This window comes from Oreochromis niloticus, linkage group LG16 (assembly GCF_001858045.2).
Source record: "Oreochromis niloticus isolate F11D_XX linkage group LG16, O_niloticus_UMD_NMBU, whole genome shotgun sequence".
Lineage (NCBI taxonomy): Eukaryota > Metazoa > Chordata > Actinopteri > Cichliformes > Cichlidae > Oreochromis > Oreochromis niloticus.
This window is the reverse complement of record NC_031987.2, coordinates 10,523,712-10,542,373: the sequence shown is the minus strand read 5'-3', so window position 1 is coordinate 10,542,373 and position 18,662 is coordinate 10,523,712. Positions and strand designations below refer to the sequence as shown.

General features: G+C 41.5%; 1 protein-coding gene across 1 annotated transcript in view; it reads right to left on the bottom strand.

The window, feature by feature from the left end:
• Positions 1-18,462, bottom strand: part of asic4a (acid-sensing (proton-gated) ion channel family member 4a) — a 125,313-nt gene extending 106,851 nt beyond the window's left edge. Inside the window, exons 1-2 of the mRNA XM_025904056.1 lie at positions 18,339-18,462; positions 15,967-16,131 (exon numbers count right to left, since the gene is read on the bottom strand). Coding sequence (XP_025759841.1) covers positions 15,967-16,095 — 129 coding nt within the window. The 5' untranslated portion in view covers positions 16,096-16,131; positions 18,339-18,462. The remainder of the gene's footprint in view (positions 1-15,966; positions 16,132-18,338) is intronic.
• Positions 18,463-18,662: the final 200 nt, after the last annotated feature.

Sequence of the window (18,662 nt, the reverse complement as noted above, 5' to 3'; positions counted from 1 at the left end):
TTCCAGCGTTTGGCAGCGCACGGCCTGATCATCAACCCTTCCAAGTGCCAGTTTGGGTTGCCTGTTCTGGATTTCCTCGGGCACCGCATTTCCGCTGAAGGTGTGGTTCCGTTGCCCGACAGAGTCCAGGCCGTTTCAGCTTTTCCACGCCCCACGTCGGTTAAAGCGTTGCAGGAGTTCTTGGGGATGATAAATTTTTACAACCGCTTTCTCCCCAGAGCTGCCCACCTGCTGCAGCCACTCTATGCTGCCTTAAAAGGTAAAACAGCCAAAGATCCGGTTGACTGGCTGCCGGAACGCATCCATGCGTTTTCCGCAGCCAAGTCTGCGCTGGCTGACGCCGCCCTGCTGGCACACCCGCTCCCGTCGGCGGAGATCGCGTTGACCACCGACGCGTCCGACGTGGCAGTGGGTGGGGTGTTGGAACAGCGGGTTTCAGGTCTCTGGCAACCGCTCGCCTTTTTCAGTCGTACGCTCCGGGATGCCGAACGCAAGTACAGTGTTTTTGACAGGGAGTTGCTAGCCCTGCACCTCGCAACACGGCATTTTCGTTTTTTCCTCGAGGGTCGCAACTTTACTGCGTACGTTGACCACAAACCTTTGACGTTTGCGATGTCCAAGGTCTCTGACCCATGGAGCGCACGCCAGCAGCGCCAGTTGGCGGCCATTTCGGAGTTTACCACAGACATCCAGCACGTGGCTGGTAAGTCCAATCACGTCGCTGACTGTCTGTCGCGTGTGTTGGTTTCTCCAGTGTATGTCGGTGTCGACTACGCTGCCATGGCCGCCGAGCAGCATGCTGACCCGGACATCCTGGCGCTTCAGTCAATGAAAACGGGCCTCGTGCTGGAGGACACCCCGGTGTGGGACGGCGGTCCGCGCCTTCTTTGCGACGTTTCTACCGGCCGCCCCCGCCCGGTGGTTCCCCTTTCGTGGCGTCGTCGTGTTTTTGACTCGGTGCATGCCCTCTCTCATCCCGGCGTCCGGGCCTCGGTCAAGCTGGTCAGCGCCAGGTTCGTTTGGCCGGGCCTTCGCAAGACGGTGAAAGAATGGGCGGCGGTTTGTGTCCCATGCCAACGCTCAAAAATCCACCGGCACACGCAGGCACCCCTCGAACCTTTCCGTATCCCCGGTCGGCGTTTCGATCACGTTCATGTGGACCTGGTTGGTCCCTTGCCGCAGTCACAGGGTTTCACGCACCTTTTGACTGTGGTGGACCGCACAACCAGGTGGCCGGAGGTGGTGCCACTGGCGTCCACGACAGCGGCGACGGTGGCCAGAGCGTTTTTGTCGACGTGGGTTTCCCGTTTCGGTCCCCCTGCTGACATTACCTCGGACAGGGGCCCACAGTTTGTTTCTGAGCTTTGGTCTGCTATGGCTGACGGCTTGGGGGTCAAGGTCCACCGCACCACAGCATACCACCCGCAAGCTAACGGGATGTGCGAAAGGTTTCACCGGTCTCTTAAGGCCGCGCTCCGGGCTTCCTTAACAGGTGGCGACTGGGTCGACCGTCTTCCGTGGGTTTTGCTGGGATTGCGTAGCGCGGTTAAAGAAGACCTCGGGGTTTCCCCGGCTGAACTGGTCCTCGGCCAGCCCCTCCGGGTCCCCGGGGACTTCTTGCCTGAGAGCCCTCCCCCATGTTTTGATCCCTCTTTGTTGCCTTTTCGCCCCCGAAAGGCTCGTTTCCTGTTCCTGGTCCCGTGCACCACTGCCTGCCTGACACTTTTGTTCCGAGTTCGTTGGACTCTGCTCGTTTCGTTTTCGTCAGGCACGATGCCCATAGGACTCCGCTGCGTCCCCCATATGACGGGCCGTACAGGGTTCTTAAACCAGGCAACAAACATTTCATTTTGGACTTTGGCGGTCGGCAGGAGGTTGTCTCTGTTGACAGACTTAAGCCTGCACATGTTATGCAAGAGGATCAGGTGGTCCCGGCCCAGGCCCCTCGTCGCGGCCGCCCACCTGCCACCGGGCTGCTGGATTCTGTTTTTTCCCCCAGGAGTGATCCACAATCACCGGAGTCCAAGTCGTCTGCAGCTTTTTCTGACCGCCAGTGCCAGCCTCGCTTCCGGGCTGGGTTGCCCTCTGTCAGTTCCCCACCCCCCGGTTCAGCCGTTCCGGCCGTTTGCTTAGGCCTCGGGTCCTGGACTAGTTCTGCTGGGTGTTCGGGGGGGCATGTGTGGTGGACCACTAGAGGGCTCCACTCACACCCAGTGTTGAGGAAGTGTGTTCTTCTGTTTTGTGGCGCGATATGTCCAGTTGATGTTGGAGACAAATAAAGAAGGAGTGTGAACTGAGAGCTCTGTGTCGTAATGCTTACCTCCACAGTGTTATCATTCACTTTAATCACTGATAAACAGAAAGAAACAGAGATTATGTAGGAGGCTCCTAGAAGTTGCTAGAATTACCCTAGAAATGTATAAAAACCTGAGCTTCGTAACGTGTTGTGTTGTCAAAGGCTGGGTCTTAACCCAAAGCACCATCTTTTACAAACCCTAACAAAATGCTTTCACAAGCAAGTCTCACAACAATAGCTTGTTACTTTGAAGCCCTAATGTAAATGAATAGGGAGAGAGACATTATTTTAGTTGTAGTGCTATAAAAACCACATCTATTCAAACATTAGAAAAATCCCATATAAACCACCTTTTTCTCCCTAATACTTCTACTATGCATGCTGGTATGAACCTCTGTTGTTCACTGTAGTTGTCAATGCAGCATGACTGGTTAAAATTTTGACTCCTCTCCTGTTTTGACTGATGATTGGCTCTTTGGGGGCAGTGCTATGTCTATTCCTGAAATAATGTTACTGCCATAACCAAATATTTGTGATGCCTGAAAATAACTGAGCAAACAGTGTGTCAAAACAAAACTTGGATTCAAAAATGTGTCTGCTAGTTCATTTTTCTTTAACATGTTTTTCAGTTTTTGGTTGCAGTGTTGTTGGATATAGGAAAAAAAAAAAAAGGCATAGATGTATATATATAAAAAATAAACAGTGCTATTACACAATGTGTGGCAGAATACAGTAATGGCAAAGTAAAGACCTTCCATCCTATTTGTCATAGATCTTACGCTCAAGTTTAGCAGGTAAAACTGATAAAATTGCTATTCCTCCCGTCCCCTTAAGCAGACTTTAGTTTCTCTTTTAAAACTCTGGGGGCAACATGGCCACCTTAAAATGAGGTGAAAACTGGGTACCTGAGTGGTGGAAGAGGTTGCATACTGACGATATCTATAGGAGTGATTGTAATTGATAACAGCCATTTAACTGGATAACAACATTGAAAATGGGGGACTAGCAACAGCCATTTCAAGGAAGCTGCAACATCTGCAGCATATGTTGTGTTACGTTAATGTTTTTCTTCAGGTTTATCATGAATTTCACATGCACTGCTAAAATGGCAGCATGTAGAGCATCACAGCAGTAACTGACTCTGACCACTGTAGAGCTGCATTACTCTCATTCCCTTAAAGTAAAAATATAGAAAAATCAGATAGGGGACAAAAAAAAAAAGCTCTGCCCAGTTTCCCATACCTGCACTAAACTGGATTTTTTTAAATACATATACATAAAACTACTCAAACTAAGGTAGCAGTTATCAGCGTTTAACAGTTTGTGTGGAAAACTGAATATAAATGATAATGAGCGTGCTTTTCTCCTGTACATGAATGTAATGATGTTGGCAGATGGGGGGGGTGGAGGAGTGTTTTTTTTCTGCTGTAGCAATTCTCAGCATTTGATCATGCATCGGTGCATTGGTAGAACTCCTGGTAGAATGGTTCTTTATGTTTTCCCAGGAATGTCATGTTCATGTGGTAAGTGATGGATGGCATGTCTATTTATTTATTTTTATGTGTAAATACTGAAAGTTGAGAAGCAACGGTAAATGCCACTGACAGCAATCATTCAGCTGATTACACAGGCAGCACCAGCTGCAACTCTGCAAACAGTACAATTAATTGACAATAACACAAAATCAGCTCTGCAGATCTACTCCTCTACTTATTAAACAAATTTGGGGAGTTTTTTTAACCATAGTTTTAAGGTTTGTGCCATCAACTTGGTTTGAACATAAATCATACTGAAAATGTTTGTGCCTCACATAGTTTGCACATCACTGCACTGGTAATATTTATTTAGCCAACTGGTCGGGTTTTGAGCCTTAGAAATGTTTATTTGATGGGTTGGTTCAATTCAAAACTATGCCGCTGCAGTGTAGGGAGTGCACACAGATGCTGAGCTTTGCAGTGGTGATGCTGGTGTGGAAAACTGGAAACGTGCAGAAAATTAAAAATGCCTCTGGATTACAATTAACATTAGTGATTGTATGTACTGCAGAAAAGTTCTGCTGTACTTTTTTATATAAAGATTTATACAGGTGTGTTTTAAACAGTTATGATACTTGATAGCTGCAACATGCCTCTTGTTCTAAGAAAAAAATTATTTTCCATCATTGCCCCCCGTGTTTTTAAGAGGTAGGACAGATCCATTATAGCAAACCGAGTTCAGTCAATCTCCAGACGGTGTGAAGACTATTTTTGACACTGCTTGACATGACCTACTAATAAAACTATGACTCATGAGTTGTGCTTCTGTTTTGCATCTGCCTTCTAGGCAGCTGTAGCAGCACTGATGCCTCACAGAAAGAAAGTCCTGGGTCCCCAGGTGTCGCACAGTGGCTGCCCATTGGTCCTACTTCACATAGGTAACAGCAGAGAATAAATTTCCCTGAAGGCATTAAAGAGTATTTAATCTTATTCTATGACTTGTCCTTTATATGTACAGATATTTATATAGTTGTGTTTCTTTTTATTAGGTTTTTCTTACTTTGCTTTTGTTTTGCTTCATGGCATAAGCAGTCTTAGCAGAATGTGCAACCACCAATTTTGCTTTGGTTAATTCATTTTGCAACTGATTATTTTCTATCAATTCCAGGTCAAGATAACGGCTGCGTTAGCTTAACTTGCTGTCTGTATGCTTGCTTCATTATAAAAAGTTAAGGTGGTTACCACAAGCAGCATTGCAACCCACCGATATTTACACTGAGCAAGAGTCCCAAAGTAGATCAAGCAAAACATCCTCCCAGTTAAGAGAATGTAAAAGAGGAAGGCCGTGGATTTTGTTTAAATTGCAGGATTGGGTTTGGCATGACTCCTCGCACAGTGACGCAAAATGATCTGAGCAAAGCATATTGTGATCCTTCGAACTCACAGAGTCTAAATGTCTGTTCATTTGTTCATTTTGGTTTAGGCTCATTTGACTGTGCATCTGCAAAAGAAAATTTGGAGCCATTTACTCACCACTTCATTACAAATTCAGAACACTTGAGTTTTACTGTACCTTTCATCTCTGAAAATGCTGAAATGACTGGTGTAGCTTGCTAGGTAACATATCAGCTTGCATTAATGCTGAGATTGGACATGGTGTGGTTCAGTAGCTTAGTTCAGCCTTTGCGAGCACAAATTCTGCTACCATGTAATAATAGTAGATGAAAGTCAGAGGTTTCACTGCCTAATGAGAGCTCTCATTATTAAGGTTGTACTATCTACTGAAGGACCATATGGGTACTCATATTTCTGTATATGTAAGAACACACTGCCCAAAGGGAAGGGAAAAATATGGGAAGCTTGTGCAGTGGACTGAGGAATTGCCATGCTTTGCACATGAGTGCAAGGAGCAGGGTTCAGTGATTTTTTTTATAGCCCTGAGGATCACTTCTCTTCAACTACAAACAGATTGCTGTTCTATGCGCCAATGCAACACAATGCTCAAAGACACCCTCAATAGTTATGTGCCAAAAAAAAAAGGGAAAGAAGTTAAACATTCAGTTCAACCACAGTGTCATTTGCATCAGTGTCTCCACTGAGTTGAATGTTGAATGCACCAACTTGTCATATTCCTGGCACTAAATATACATCAGCGCTTTCTTCTAAATGATTGACAACTGTTCCCAGGACAACAATAAATACACAAGTAAAAGTAGTTTATTTCAACAGTAAATACAAAAAAAAAAGACAGCCTTTGTCAAAGGGCACCAAGTAATCGACTTGCAAAATAGCAGGGAGCTACCTTCATAACTGAAGGTCATGGCAGCAAAACAGGTAACTGAGGCGAGCCTCCGCCTCCTGCTTCTAAAGTGCATTTGTTAGTTCTCTAAACTGACCCCAGCATAAAAAATGAAAGAAATCCTCTTTCCTATAAGCAAGTGGAACAAAAGCTAAATGTCACCGCTGAATCTTTTCTGACTGACAAACCAGCGATGCGAAACATCTACAATATATGAAGTTTATCGTAAATAATAAATGAACTTACTTCCCAACAGCCTGTTAAGAAAAGCACAGTAACACACACTTTTCAAAGTTCATGGTGTCAGATATCTTGAGTCGCTGTGGCAAAAGGAGGAGCTGGAGCTGGGAGAGAATACAAGCTAATTTAGTTGGTTGTAAACGAGAACAAACCTAGAAAGACAATTAGACAAGATGTAGGGTTTTTATGGTCTTGGAGTCAGAGAAGAGCTTGCTTGTTTTTTGCTTTACTATTCTTTTTGAGACTTAAAAAAAAAATAACAGGAGGTTTTATCCACGTAATTTATGTATACCAAGTACAGATCTCGCTGGTTCTATCCAAACTAAAACCATGATCACATAGCAGCTATTAAACTTCCTAATTAACATGTCCCATGTGTTTAATGCATCCACTAACAGAAATGCAAAAAGGCAGCAGGTGGCCACAGTGACCGTGTAGCCTTATCAATCGTCTCAACAAATAACAAGTGTATATCTAAGAATATCAAACTACTTGTTCTGAGTCTGCACAGTTCTGAAAAAAGAAATTCTTTATTGATGATGTGACTGCTGATAGAAGTATCAGGATGTGTTCTGTACAGGGCTATACTCTCTGCTCAGATACAGCCAAATGCTCAAAACTGGTCGGATGGCATTTCACATTACAAATGACCCAAAAGCACACCGCAAGGGAACCTAAGAGCTTCTCAAGGCATAAAACATTGGATATTGTTTAATGGCCAATTGAGTTACCTGATCGCAACCCAAAGGAGGATGCTTTTTAGTTATTAAAGATAAAACAAGCCAACGAACAAACAGCAATTGAAGGTGGCTGCAGCAACGGTCTAGCAGAGCATCTGAAGGGAGGAAATGTTTGGTGAGATTCACTGGTTCTTTAGACAGTCAATTACTGCAAACAATTTTCATCAGTGTACAACAATAATTCTATTTAAAATGATATTAGTTTCTCAAACAGACTGCTGTGTGCTGTGTGAAAGGACGGTTTGTCTGCTTTTGAGTCTCTGAAAACTTTAATTATATTGTTTGTAGTTTTCAGAGGCAAAACTACAAAATAAAATGTGTTATTGTCCAAATACATGCTGTATATGTGCTTGCCTAAGGTTATAGTCTTTAAGCGATATAATATTTTGTTCCACTGCTGTGCAGATGACTCACATGTTAATATGCTTTCGAGAAGGTAAAGCCATGACCTATCTGAAGGCCTTTTTGGACTGCCTGGAGGACATCACAACCTGGATGGTACAAAACATGCCTAATCTCAATTAACAGATGTGCTGTTTCGACCCCCTAACCTCTACGCCATCCTAACTGATATCATCGACCCCTAGGGTTATGAAAAGCCTTGGTTTTACAAAGAAAAACAAACTGGAAGTGATTTGCGAAAATACTGTGATACTTGATAAACAAATAACTGCATTTGAATGCGCCAGTTTCTTTTAACGTATCTTTTTTAAAGCTTTAGCTTTTTGTGTTCTTGAGCCTTTTATTTCATCTTAGCTTGACTACCCCAACACAGACACTACAGGCTTTAAACAGTCTGCTTTCTCACCCATAAGTGATCTAAAATGCTGTCGCTCAGTGCCTAACAGGCGCATTTCACATGAGCTTCTCCACATTGGCTCACTGGTTTTATTTTTTAAGTCAATGAATGGGATAGCACCCACCCCCACACCTCTTTGATCTTTTAACGTTGCACACTTCCACAAGATCACTGAGGTCTGTCAACCAGATGCTCCTCGCCGTTCTAAGGTCCAGGCCAAGGCTGGAATTATACTCGCTTACAAACACAGACACGGACAGCTGCCGTGGATGAGTAGCTGTTCCTGCTGTATTATTTTCAAGTTCACTTAGAATCTGTGTGAAGGATGCATGGGTAGCTGGTGCATTGTGTCTCATGGACAAGTTCACAACATGGTGGCTCGCGTTTGCCCTTTGAGGATAAAATTTGCATCACTCGTGCCCAAGAGGTCATGCCCGTACGCTCAGACATGGAAACACTCGTGTAAAGCAACTACGGCACAGATCCAGTCTCTGCCCTCCAGATCAGAGCCTCAACAACACAAAAAGAAAACGTATTTGAAAGCTTAATTTGATTTTAATTTGGTCTTTAAATCAGGCTGACTTTGAATATTTATCTTGTACTTTAATTGTTTTGTCTTTTTTAATTAACACTAGCAGGATTATGAAATATTATGGCTTCTTTTTCTAGTGCTTAGGAATAACTATAATAAAAGATAACTGTGGCTTCCTCCCTTTTCTTTTTGGTTGTACAACACTTTGATCAGCCTTTAAGTGTGCTTATTAGTACATGGTCTTGACTAAACTGAGTGAGTCTAAATAATTATAATCATCTACCTGTTAGCATCTGATATCTTGATGCTGAGCTGGGAACCTCATTACTGGCCAGATGCTGACTTGTTATTCTATGCACATCTTGTCAGCGCGGCACAGATGGGATGGGGGGACAGGATGGGTAGCCTGGGAGGTACCACCGACCCCCTTCCCCTCCCCATCAGCTGCACCAACAACATGCCACATGCTTCACGGGTCCGACCCATCCTCTCCTCTGACAGAAGCTCACCTGCCCTCCAGCCCCTAAGAACAACAGAGTGAGCTTGCCTGCCACCTGTGTTGAACAGCCTGAGCTACTGGCTCACTGAAGCCTGAACAAATTCTCTGTTCGCCACTGGGAGACTTCCCGTTCATTAGGGATGTGACATTTTATTAACCATGGCATAAATATCTATTATTGGAAAAAGACTGCAAGGAAAAAAAAGGGCTGATGGTGTAAAGGAGTATCATATATATTTAAGATAAGCTCATTTAATGATACATTTGATGGAATAATAGTGATAAACTGGTGTTTGTCCACTGAAGGAAACATAATGGAGCTTTTGGTAGTTCAGGCAGGCACAGAAGTTGTTTTATAATCACGTTACACTCTCCAGTCATGCATGTCCGTGACCTCTCCCTCTTTCCCTCCACTTCCTCTGCATCCTTTTGTATTAGCATTTAACGCGTTTGTTCATGTTCATTAAATGTTGTGCGCTTGTGGGTTTAGGGACAGTCTGTGCATTTTCCCAAATGCTATTTCAGTGCTGTTTAGGTCATAGGTCTACTGAGTAACTCACAAAGTATTTTAAAAAGAAATAATACTCAAAGTTAAATCAAACTGGTCATATTTCCATCTCGGAAATAAATGTTGCATCAGTGCATATATAATTTGTACATAGAGCGTGCTCGCTGTCGTGAACGGGCCGCGCGAGGTTTTAGTGGTACACCGATGGAGCTCTCGCAGACTAAAATGCTTCAGCTGCTCTTCAAACAGCCTTAGGCATCATATGGTCATTTCTAATTATTTATTTATATATTTTTCAGAGCGAAACCCTGAAATTGTTTACTGTCAGCTCTGCAGAGCAGCCTCATTCGCTGCCCCGCTGAAACCTGAACAAATTCATTGCTTGCCACTTGGAGACGGTTTGATTTTGTGTTCATTACGTTTCTGAGATTTTCTAAACAAATGGAATAAGTACACTAAGTAAAACATCCGCATGTAGTCAGAATGTCTAATGCAACACAAATTAGTTTCCCCAAGTGATGAATACTAATGTTATTTTGACAGGTTAGATTGTCTTGTTTTGGTTAAGGCCTGTTTTTGTGAAATGGAAAACTGCTTATCTGAATGCTTTAAATTTTTCCATCCACAGAATGCAAATTATTCCAATAAAACAAGAGATAGAAAGCAAAAACATTCCTCCATCAACAATATAATATGTTAGCTTTCAAGCTGTGCCGGGATTTATTTAAATAGTTCTTCTCTCTACTACCTTGTCTGCCTCTTGCTTTTGGAAAAAGTGAAGCTGTAGGCTATAAAGAGGGTGTGATACTTAGACAGAAGATGAAAGCACACTGGGCCTAGACAGCCGATTCCCAGAGGGCAGTCCTGACGCAAGACATTAGAACCCAAATAAATCATGTAATGTTGCTGTATCATCCCTCTCTTGATCAATCTCACCTGATCAATATATCAGTCTTCAGGCACAATATCTGAGCGACAGTACAGCCGGCAACTGGTCATTAGCATCAGGTGAATAATTGGCTGACAAAAAGCTTGGTGGGGGTGACGCTGTTATATCAAGGGCAACAAGGGGCGAAAAGCAAAACACACTAATAAGAAAACTCGCTGTTACAAATAGAGATGGGTCATTTTACTCTATTTGGTCTGTGCATCAGCCCTGTGCAAACTTTAGAGAAGGTTACTGTGTATTATTTGTTTGAATAATACACTACTCGAGGTCACTTGTTAATAACAAAATGTGGCCATTCACAGCATGATGTTCAGTTATCTGACAACACCCCGTATTGTTCGGGCAGGTTATGAATGCACGTCGATTCTTATTTTGTTCTGCGGAACAAAGATAAAGAAAGCAATAATCCTGTGTATTAAAAGTATTGCCGTGGCTCCTTCAGTTCATCAAAGCACTCTGTGAAATAACAACACACTGTGCTACTAGTTGCCCATTAATTCATGTCACACTTGCTCACAGCAGGAACAAAGAGTCTCACTCTGAAATCTTATTTCCTTATTTTCCTCATTAGGGAACATTTTAACTTTACGGTGAATCGTTTTGCTTTTTACTGAATACATTGGCACACTTTGCTCAATTCAGGGGCTTTATACCTTTTAAAAGGCAATACTCTGAGAGGGTTTATTTTGTTTGTTTGTTTGTTTCTCCAATGACATCTTAAATTGTCATCAGTAATTTGTTCCTATCGCTCTTCGGAGAAGATATTTTGACAAGTCACAGTAGAAAAATCCCAGGTTAATAACATCAGTATGGGAAGAATTCCATTTAGCTGCTTCAGTTTTAGATTCTGTTATTGTTAATGTAAGGTCACTGGCACACTTGGGCAGAACAGAGCCATCACTGATCAAATTAGTAACACCTATGAGTGTTTACAACTGTGAAAGTGGCCTATGACCTTTTTGTTCCAAAAAGTAAAAGTTCAACAACACCTGGTTGTTTACAGAGCAAGAACTTTCTATTTTGTAAAGGCAAACGTCTACCTTGAGCATGGATGGATTATAGTTTAGCCACTTTTGAACTGACATGAATAACAGACTACAGGCATGGAGGAGCGAATCCTGATACATGACTAAGAAAAAGGGCCTAAAATATGTATTCTTCAGTAAAAGTTTCAGTTATCCATGGAAGTGTTGTTTACAGAGCTTGAAACCCTAAAAGCAAGACGCAGACTCTACAGGCTCAGATAGCATATTCATGTAAAATCTCATGACAGTACAATTACAAAAATAGAAAAATACTGAACATATATAGGTTGTTTGTAAGAGTTGCCAGGAGACAGCCTCTTCTCTCTAAAAGCAGCAGCACAGCTTAGGTTTGCAAAGTTGCATCTCAACAAACCACAAGACCTCTGGAACAATGTCGTTTGGACAGATGAGACCAGAGTGGATATGTTTTCCTATAATGCGCAGTAGCACATTTTGGTTTTCACCAAAAACCAAAATTTGCCAGTCAAAGTCCAGATCTCAACCCAGTAGAAATTCTGTGGTGGGATCTTACAAATGACTGCAAACCTCAACGGACTGAAGCAATGTTGTAAAAAGAGTGGGCCAAAACTCCTCTCCAACAATGATAAAGTCATACAGAAAACAAGTACTTCAAGTTATTGCTGCTAAAGGTGGTTCTGTAAGCTCCTAAATCATGGTGTGGACTTTAAAACGTTTCTACACATATTTCTGCATTTTGGCCAAGATGTTGTTGAATAATAGCTCTGTGTAATATGTCATGTGTTGGTCATCTACGAATGTATAATGTCCTGTATATGTAAAACCTTAGAACTGAATGAGTGTGTGCTAGCCTTCTGACATGACTGTATGTCTACCGACCATTTGGTTAGATCAGACAACCAAAGCTACTTTGCTAATTTTGTTGTTGTTGTTGTTGTTTTGTTTTGGGGGGGGCTCTTCACAATGTTGAAAATTTTTGCTAAAGGTTATGCTAAAACTTGACGACAAGATGTCCTGACAGACTGTCCGTAAGTGTTGACCAAGGGCCTTTGCTCTTAAAGGTCATTAGAGAGGGTTACACCCCCCTTAAAGTCCATGGGATGAGGGAAAGAAATCTAAAAGTGCTCCAGAAAATAAAAGAAGACAGCAGAGTTTTATTATTGAATTACTGAGAGAGCTTCAAAAATGCTTCTAAAAACAACAAAACAAAAATACTGGTCAAATGAGGGTCGTGCTTTGCCCCAAACACGCTGCCCTGTACTACACTGGCCCTAGCCGTCTCATGTGCCTCAACTATATGTACCCCCCAGGCTATTGACTGAGTCGAGTCAGATTTGGGCAAACCACCAACCCCACAGGAAGAAGAGTAGTACCTGAGAAAACACAGGAGAGATAGAAGCACCACACACGCCCACACAACAGCCCAAAGTAGTTAAATAGAGCTATATCAGAAACAGAGGCCATGTTACATAACCACAGCAGCCCACTGACCATCGAGCTTCTCCATCAAAGAGTATGCCTCTAAGCGCTCACATTAGGGTTATTATTTCTTTTTAAACAAATCCAGTTTAAATTCCTACTTTAAGAAGATACATCTGTGTAGCTCAGTAAAGAAGTGAATGCAGTATACACAAATTACAAGTACGGCCTTGTTGCCAAGAATAAAAGATTGATTTCCAATAAAGAAATTGAGAAAAAAAAAAAAAGTACACAGTAAGAACAAATGGGTGGACAAAAACACAATGTTCATGCATTCAAGGACCTTAGCAACATTGCTGACAGTGTAATTATATTGTTGCCTTAACAGTGATATTATTAAGTCCATTATACAGTGTTACTTAAATAAAACAGGAGTGTTTCTCTTTGAAAGAGCCCTTACTTGTTTTCTCAAAAGACACATTTCTCCTCATGAAATGAAACCCTTATTATGATTATAGCATTCAATTTATTCACCTCGCATAACCCTAACCCTTATAAATTATAATTAATAGTAAGTATTCCTGCACTACATTCAGAGTCAACACTGCAGTGTGTAGTTTAATCATCAGTTGGCAGACATTTTTCAGAGTTGCAGCTCATACAAGACTCCGTCCAGTCTATCACCCTGAACCTAAACACTATGCACTTTTTGCTGCACTAGGATAACGTGTTCAGACAGAAAGTAAAGCAAAAGTTTTAAAAGGTGCACAATTATATTCGTGAAATGAGCAAAAACATATTAGATTTAATATGAACGGAAAAAAGTTAGCACATATCCCAGAAGCACATGCAGTTTCTAAATGCAGGGAGACAAAAGCAAAGAACGTCACTCGATTAAAAAACAAACAAACAGCTGGAATCCCTGCTAAGTTCAGTCTCGGGTAAAATAAAAGTCGCTTCTTCCGGCTCATGTACTCTGCAAAAACTGACACAGTCTCACAAACCGAAGATTCTCTCTGATTTTTATTTATTTCTTTTTTGTAGTATCCACCTAATGATGCATAGTGATGGATGCTGATCTGGGATAATTAGTAAGCAAAGTAGCTGGAGGAATTTTATTTCAATATTTTGCTCAGCTGTTTGGCTCAGTTTGTGTGTTCTGCCTTGCTGACATTTACTCCAACAGGATTTAGCCACGCAGTCGGACTGAAAGTCGTCATTCCAGCATGATAAATAAACAGCTGCAGGCCGATAGGCTCAGCTTAATATTCAATTTAGCAGCACCGAAATCCAGCCTTTTATGGCTGATAATCAAGATAATTTATATTTGAATGTTTAATGTACATGTTAAAGAAGTCATTAATCAACAGTTTGATATTTGTAGGTTAATAATAAAAGAAGACTATACTTCACACGCACAGCTACTTGATTTAGTGTTTGCTTATATTGATAAAATTCCCACAAAATTCTTATAAAGAACGATGTGTGGACATAGGAGTAAATTGCTCAAATATTTTACAGTGTGTACATCACTAATTTGGTAGATTTGCCTTTTTATTTTAATTAAACTGCAGAAGGTAACAACACTTTATGGAGAACTGTGTAAGTGGTTGAGAGCATTTACTCGTGTTTCCAGTGAACGATGAAATGAGAAAATGGCGTTAGAAGCTAAAGAGCGTGGCGTTACTCGTTTCACCAGAGTAACCCACGCTATTGCAAGAGTGTTGTGACGTGCATACACTGCACGTGGTTGAGTGTAAACTTAAAGGGTATATTAAAATAAAATGTATATGTCACAGAAAATCCATCCTCATTAATTGTCTGCTTTTGTCATTATTATTAGTAGTAGTATTTTATTTATCTTTTTGCATATATTCATTTATTTTTATGTTTTTTATATTTTCAGATTTTTATTTAATTTTAATGACCTTTGACACCTCACTGAGTGAGAAACCCTGCTGCTGCGGAGAGGTGTGCATGTAGGAGCCCAGTCCAATGAAGATGCTGTACTGAATTTATTTTTCTGTAAAACAGCTCCCGGGAGAATAAACTCACCTCAGCTGGGATTCCTCTCTCCATTCACACAGCAGCACCGAGCGTCAGACCAGCTACGTAAACAGTGACCCAGCTTGTTGGCATGGCTATGGCCACTACAATGCAACTATGAGCAATACCGCCAAAGACAGTCCATACAAAGATTTGAAGGAGCTGATGAATGAGTTCACAACAGATTCTGACAGAAGAAATAGAAAGTTTCAGTCTGAATGTCACTGAAAATATCTTCAAGTGATTGATGATAACAAGAAATTATTGACAGGGTAAGACAGTGAACCAAGCTGCAGAGTTCCTACAGAGCTGTTTTACAGCCAATCTATCACGAGTTGCCCTGATTTATGACAAATTGTACGCATTTATGAACACAGACGTATTTATCATACATAACCTAAACATACAACGACTCTTTCTATGAAGACGTGCATTTCAACACTTCAGTTTTAAATCAAAGGCTTGGCATTTCTGTTTCTTAAATGGGCTTTTATTGTGAGACATTTGCTGGTAAAAACATTTTTCCCAGCCTGTATTTGAAGATTGACTGCTTGTTTGTGTCAGCCATGACCCAGGCATTATTAGAGACTCGGCTTTTAATTGACTACTGCTTTTATTTGAGGAAACACATATTCATATATATTTTTTTTTCCTTTCTCAAATTGACATTAGCACTACAAAGAGACAACTATTAGGAGGTAAGTGGGCATAAAAAGACAAAATTGAATGGGACTCTCTCTTTGACTAGCAGGTCAGGGAAAAAAAAAAAAAGATTTTCTCACCTAAACAAGGCTGGCTTTAAATCAAGGAAAGACGCTACAGTTTAATCCAGGAAGTATTTTCACTATGAATTAATGGTGGGTCTTTTGATGGACTGCTGCACTAATAAGATCAGCACAATGCATAATGGCATGTGACCTTTTGCTGTACTTTTGGATTCACCTCCAGATTGGAACATTTAGCTGTGGCTGTGGCCAATTATTTCACAGGTACCTCCTGTTGTGCGGGATAATAACACTTAATTAGCCGGAGAATGCAGGGCGGGCTCTCTCTTTTGCCCCCTCATCTCCCACTCGCTCTGTCTGTCTGTTGGAACGCAGCTCTCCAACAGGGTTTGCAGTGAGAGTCAATCATGCCCACTCTACTGCCTCAACACTCACCTGCACAGCGAGGGGTCGTGGGCCTGTGCAGTCTGGCCTGGCCATAATCAGGGTATTCACAGGTATCATGCTTTCAAGGGATGGTGAGGTCAGACCAGCTGCGGGCAGGAGAGAGGGATGAGGGTCCATCTGCCTCTATAGCCCCAAGGCTCCTCTGATTATCATCTTTATCATCCAGCAGGGAAGAAAAGTAGGAGGAAAGATTAGCCAGCAGCCACAGAAATATGTTGTATGAAATCTGTTCCAGAAAACTGTGCAAACTAAGGTCGTAATCAAGATAATGGACCAAAGCGGGTTGAAAATTAATCTTCGGTGCGAGTCAAAGGAGAAGTAAAGGATCGTAGAGAAATGCTGACCGATTTGAATGCACGGGATAAACCAAAATCCGGTCAACCGATGAGCATGTTAAGGCCACAACTCCCATAAAACTCAGGTAAACAAGCATCTAAAACAGCCATTGATGTGCAGATTTAAAAGTAACCATTTACAAGCTGCAATGTATGTTTACTGAAACTAATAACTGACACAATATTAATCTCTTATGCTATAGCAGTGCACATATTCCCTGGGATGATTTAAAACTAACTTCTGCTGGAATACCGGAAAATTTACGCACGCCCTGCGTAAATAATGATAGTGACAGGAAACTGACACATTCTCTCAGCAGGTTTGTATTCATATGTGCAATGACAAGCATCAGAGGCTTTTAAATATTTAGTCTCAGCTTGCGAGTTAACATCACCTCCAACAGTTACTTCACAATCTTCTCCATGGCATTTTCCAAGCTCGTCCAGCAAACGTAGAGTACGATTTAATGAATCAAACTCAGTCACTGACTGTCTGATTTGTTCACACCTTCTGGTTCACACTGAGTTTACTTCTTGTTACTTTTGGCACCCAGGCTACCAGAGGGTCCAAAGCTCTACAGTAAGTGGACAGTTTAAAAAAAAAAAAGGGATGAGATTCATTTCTTTTTGGGTCAATGTGCAACAGCGTGATTATTTTACAAACAGCCAACCATCTGACTCACTTAAAACTAGTCAACATTGAAACTTTCCTTACAATAAATTGAGGCTACGGAGAAACACAATCTACCGCTAATAAGCCAGAAAGACACTTGAGCATGAGGCAATTACACTCAAGAGAATGTGTGCTGACACAAACACAGAGTGGATGGACAACTGCAATGCAAAGTCAATATAAGGTCTTTCAGTTAGCATTGACTTGAATGCATTATTTCTAAGCTTTTCTCTTATAAAGTTTATGTCTTGGTGCAATACTTGTTGGCGATTCAGTTCATTTAATAAGAAGTCATGTCAGTAAATGCAAGCCAAGAATTCATTAAACTGAGCCTTAATTTGGGGTAATGAAACAGTCTCTCTGAAAATCTCACAAAAAGTTTGAAGAATCTTTACACCCTCTCTTCCTATTGCTTTTATTATATACTGTAATTGTTCTACAGAGCTGAAGACGTAAATGAAGCTATAAGATTACATTACATTATTGCTGCTTATTGAGAGCTCCTAGGGTTAATTCAACTGGCCCTCCTAAAATAGCAGCTGCTCCCAGTCTGACACCTGTAGATTAAATGGGCCACAGAAACCTCTGGTTATATTGTGTAAGTGTGATTAAAAGTCTCTTGTGCAAATTATTGCTTTATAGCATTAAGATTTAATTAAGGGACTGTATAATTCACCAACCTATTTACGTCACTTCTCTCACAATTAACTAGGTACTCTAGCTGTCTCTGCACGTGGCATATTTCCTATATTTCCTCCTCCATTAGTCCTCAAGACGAAAAAAAAATGAATGTGGGCACCATCACCTCACCCACTGGTTTGTGCAGGCATATTTGGATTTCATTAATTCAGGTATGTAGTTATGTATGTAGGCAGAAATGCCAAATCATCAACTATAGCAAGCAAGTCTTGTTATCAAGCTCCATCCCAAAGCTGTATGGCTGCTTGTCAAGTAGGATTCTAAAACAAAACTACAATTTCAGACACCAAAATGGACGCTCAGACTTTTTTGTATGGACAATTAACCAACAACAACATGGTCCAGAGCTCCAGTTCAGAGACTCCAATTACCTGAGGTGGCCTAGCTGACACCCACCTATCATTCAAAATAGCCATGCTCCTTAATCTGCATAACTTCAAAGAGTAGACTCTATAAAATATGGATGTGATGCCAACCATTACTGGTTTTGGACATTGATCTTTTTTTGCATTACTATATTAGATGAAAAGACAGAGTGCAAAGTTATCGGTTAACTCCAGCATACTTGGTTTGCAAGCTGCATGCATAAACTGCATAGTTGCAACACAACACTGCTAAGAAACGGACCGATAAAATACTCGAGTTTTACTCACCAAAACATAAGGACAAAATTATGGGACAGCTTGTTCCACAAAGCAAGCCGTAATATTTGTTATGGTACCAACAAACACAATGAGGAGGTGTGGCCTGTGAGGCTACAACTACCTGAAACTCCACCCCTAAGCCCAGTATCCAGGTGGATGAGTTATACAAGTTTCACCCCCCTGGAGCTATTATGAAGACAGAAATGATGGTTTTGCAGCTTTTTAACAAGGCTGTAAACGTGTTTTTTAATTATGTAAAGTTGAGCATTTTAGCAAGGTAGTCTATAGAGACTGACTGATCTCTGGGGCTAGCAGCTAAATGGCTTTTGACAA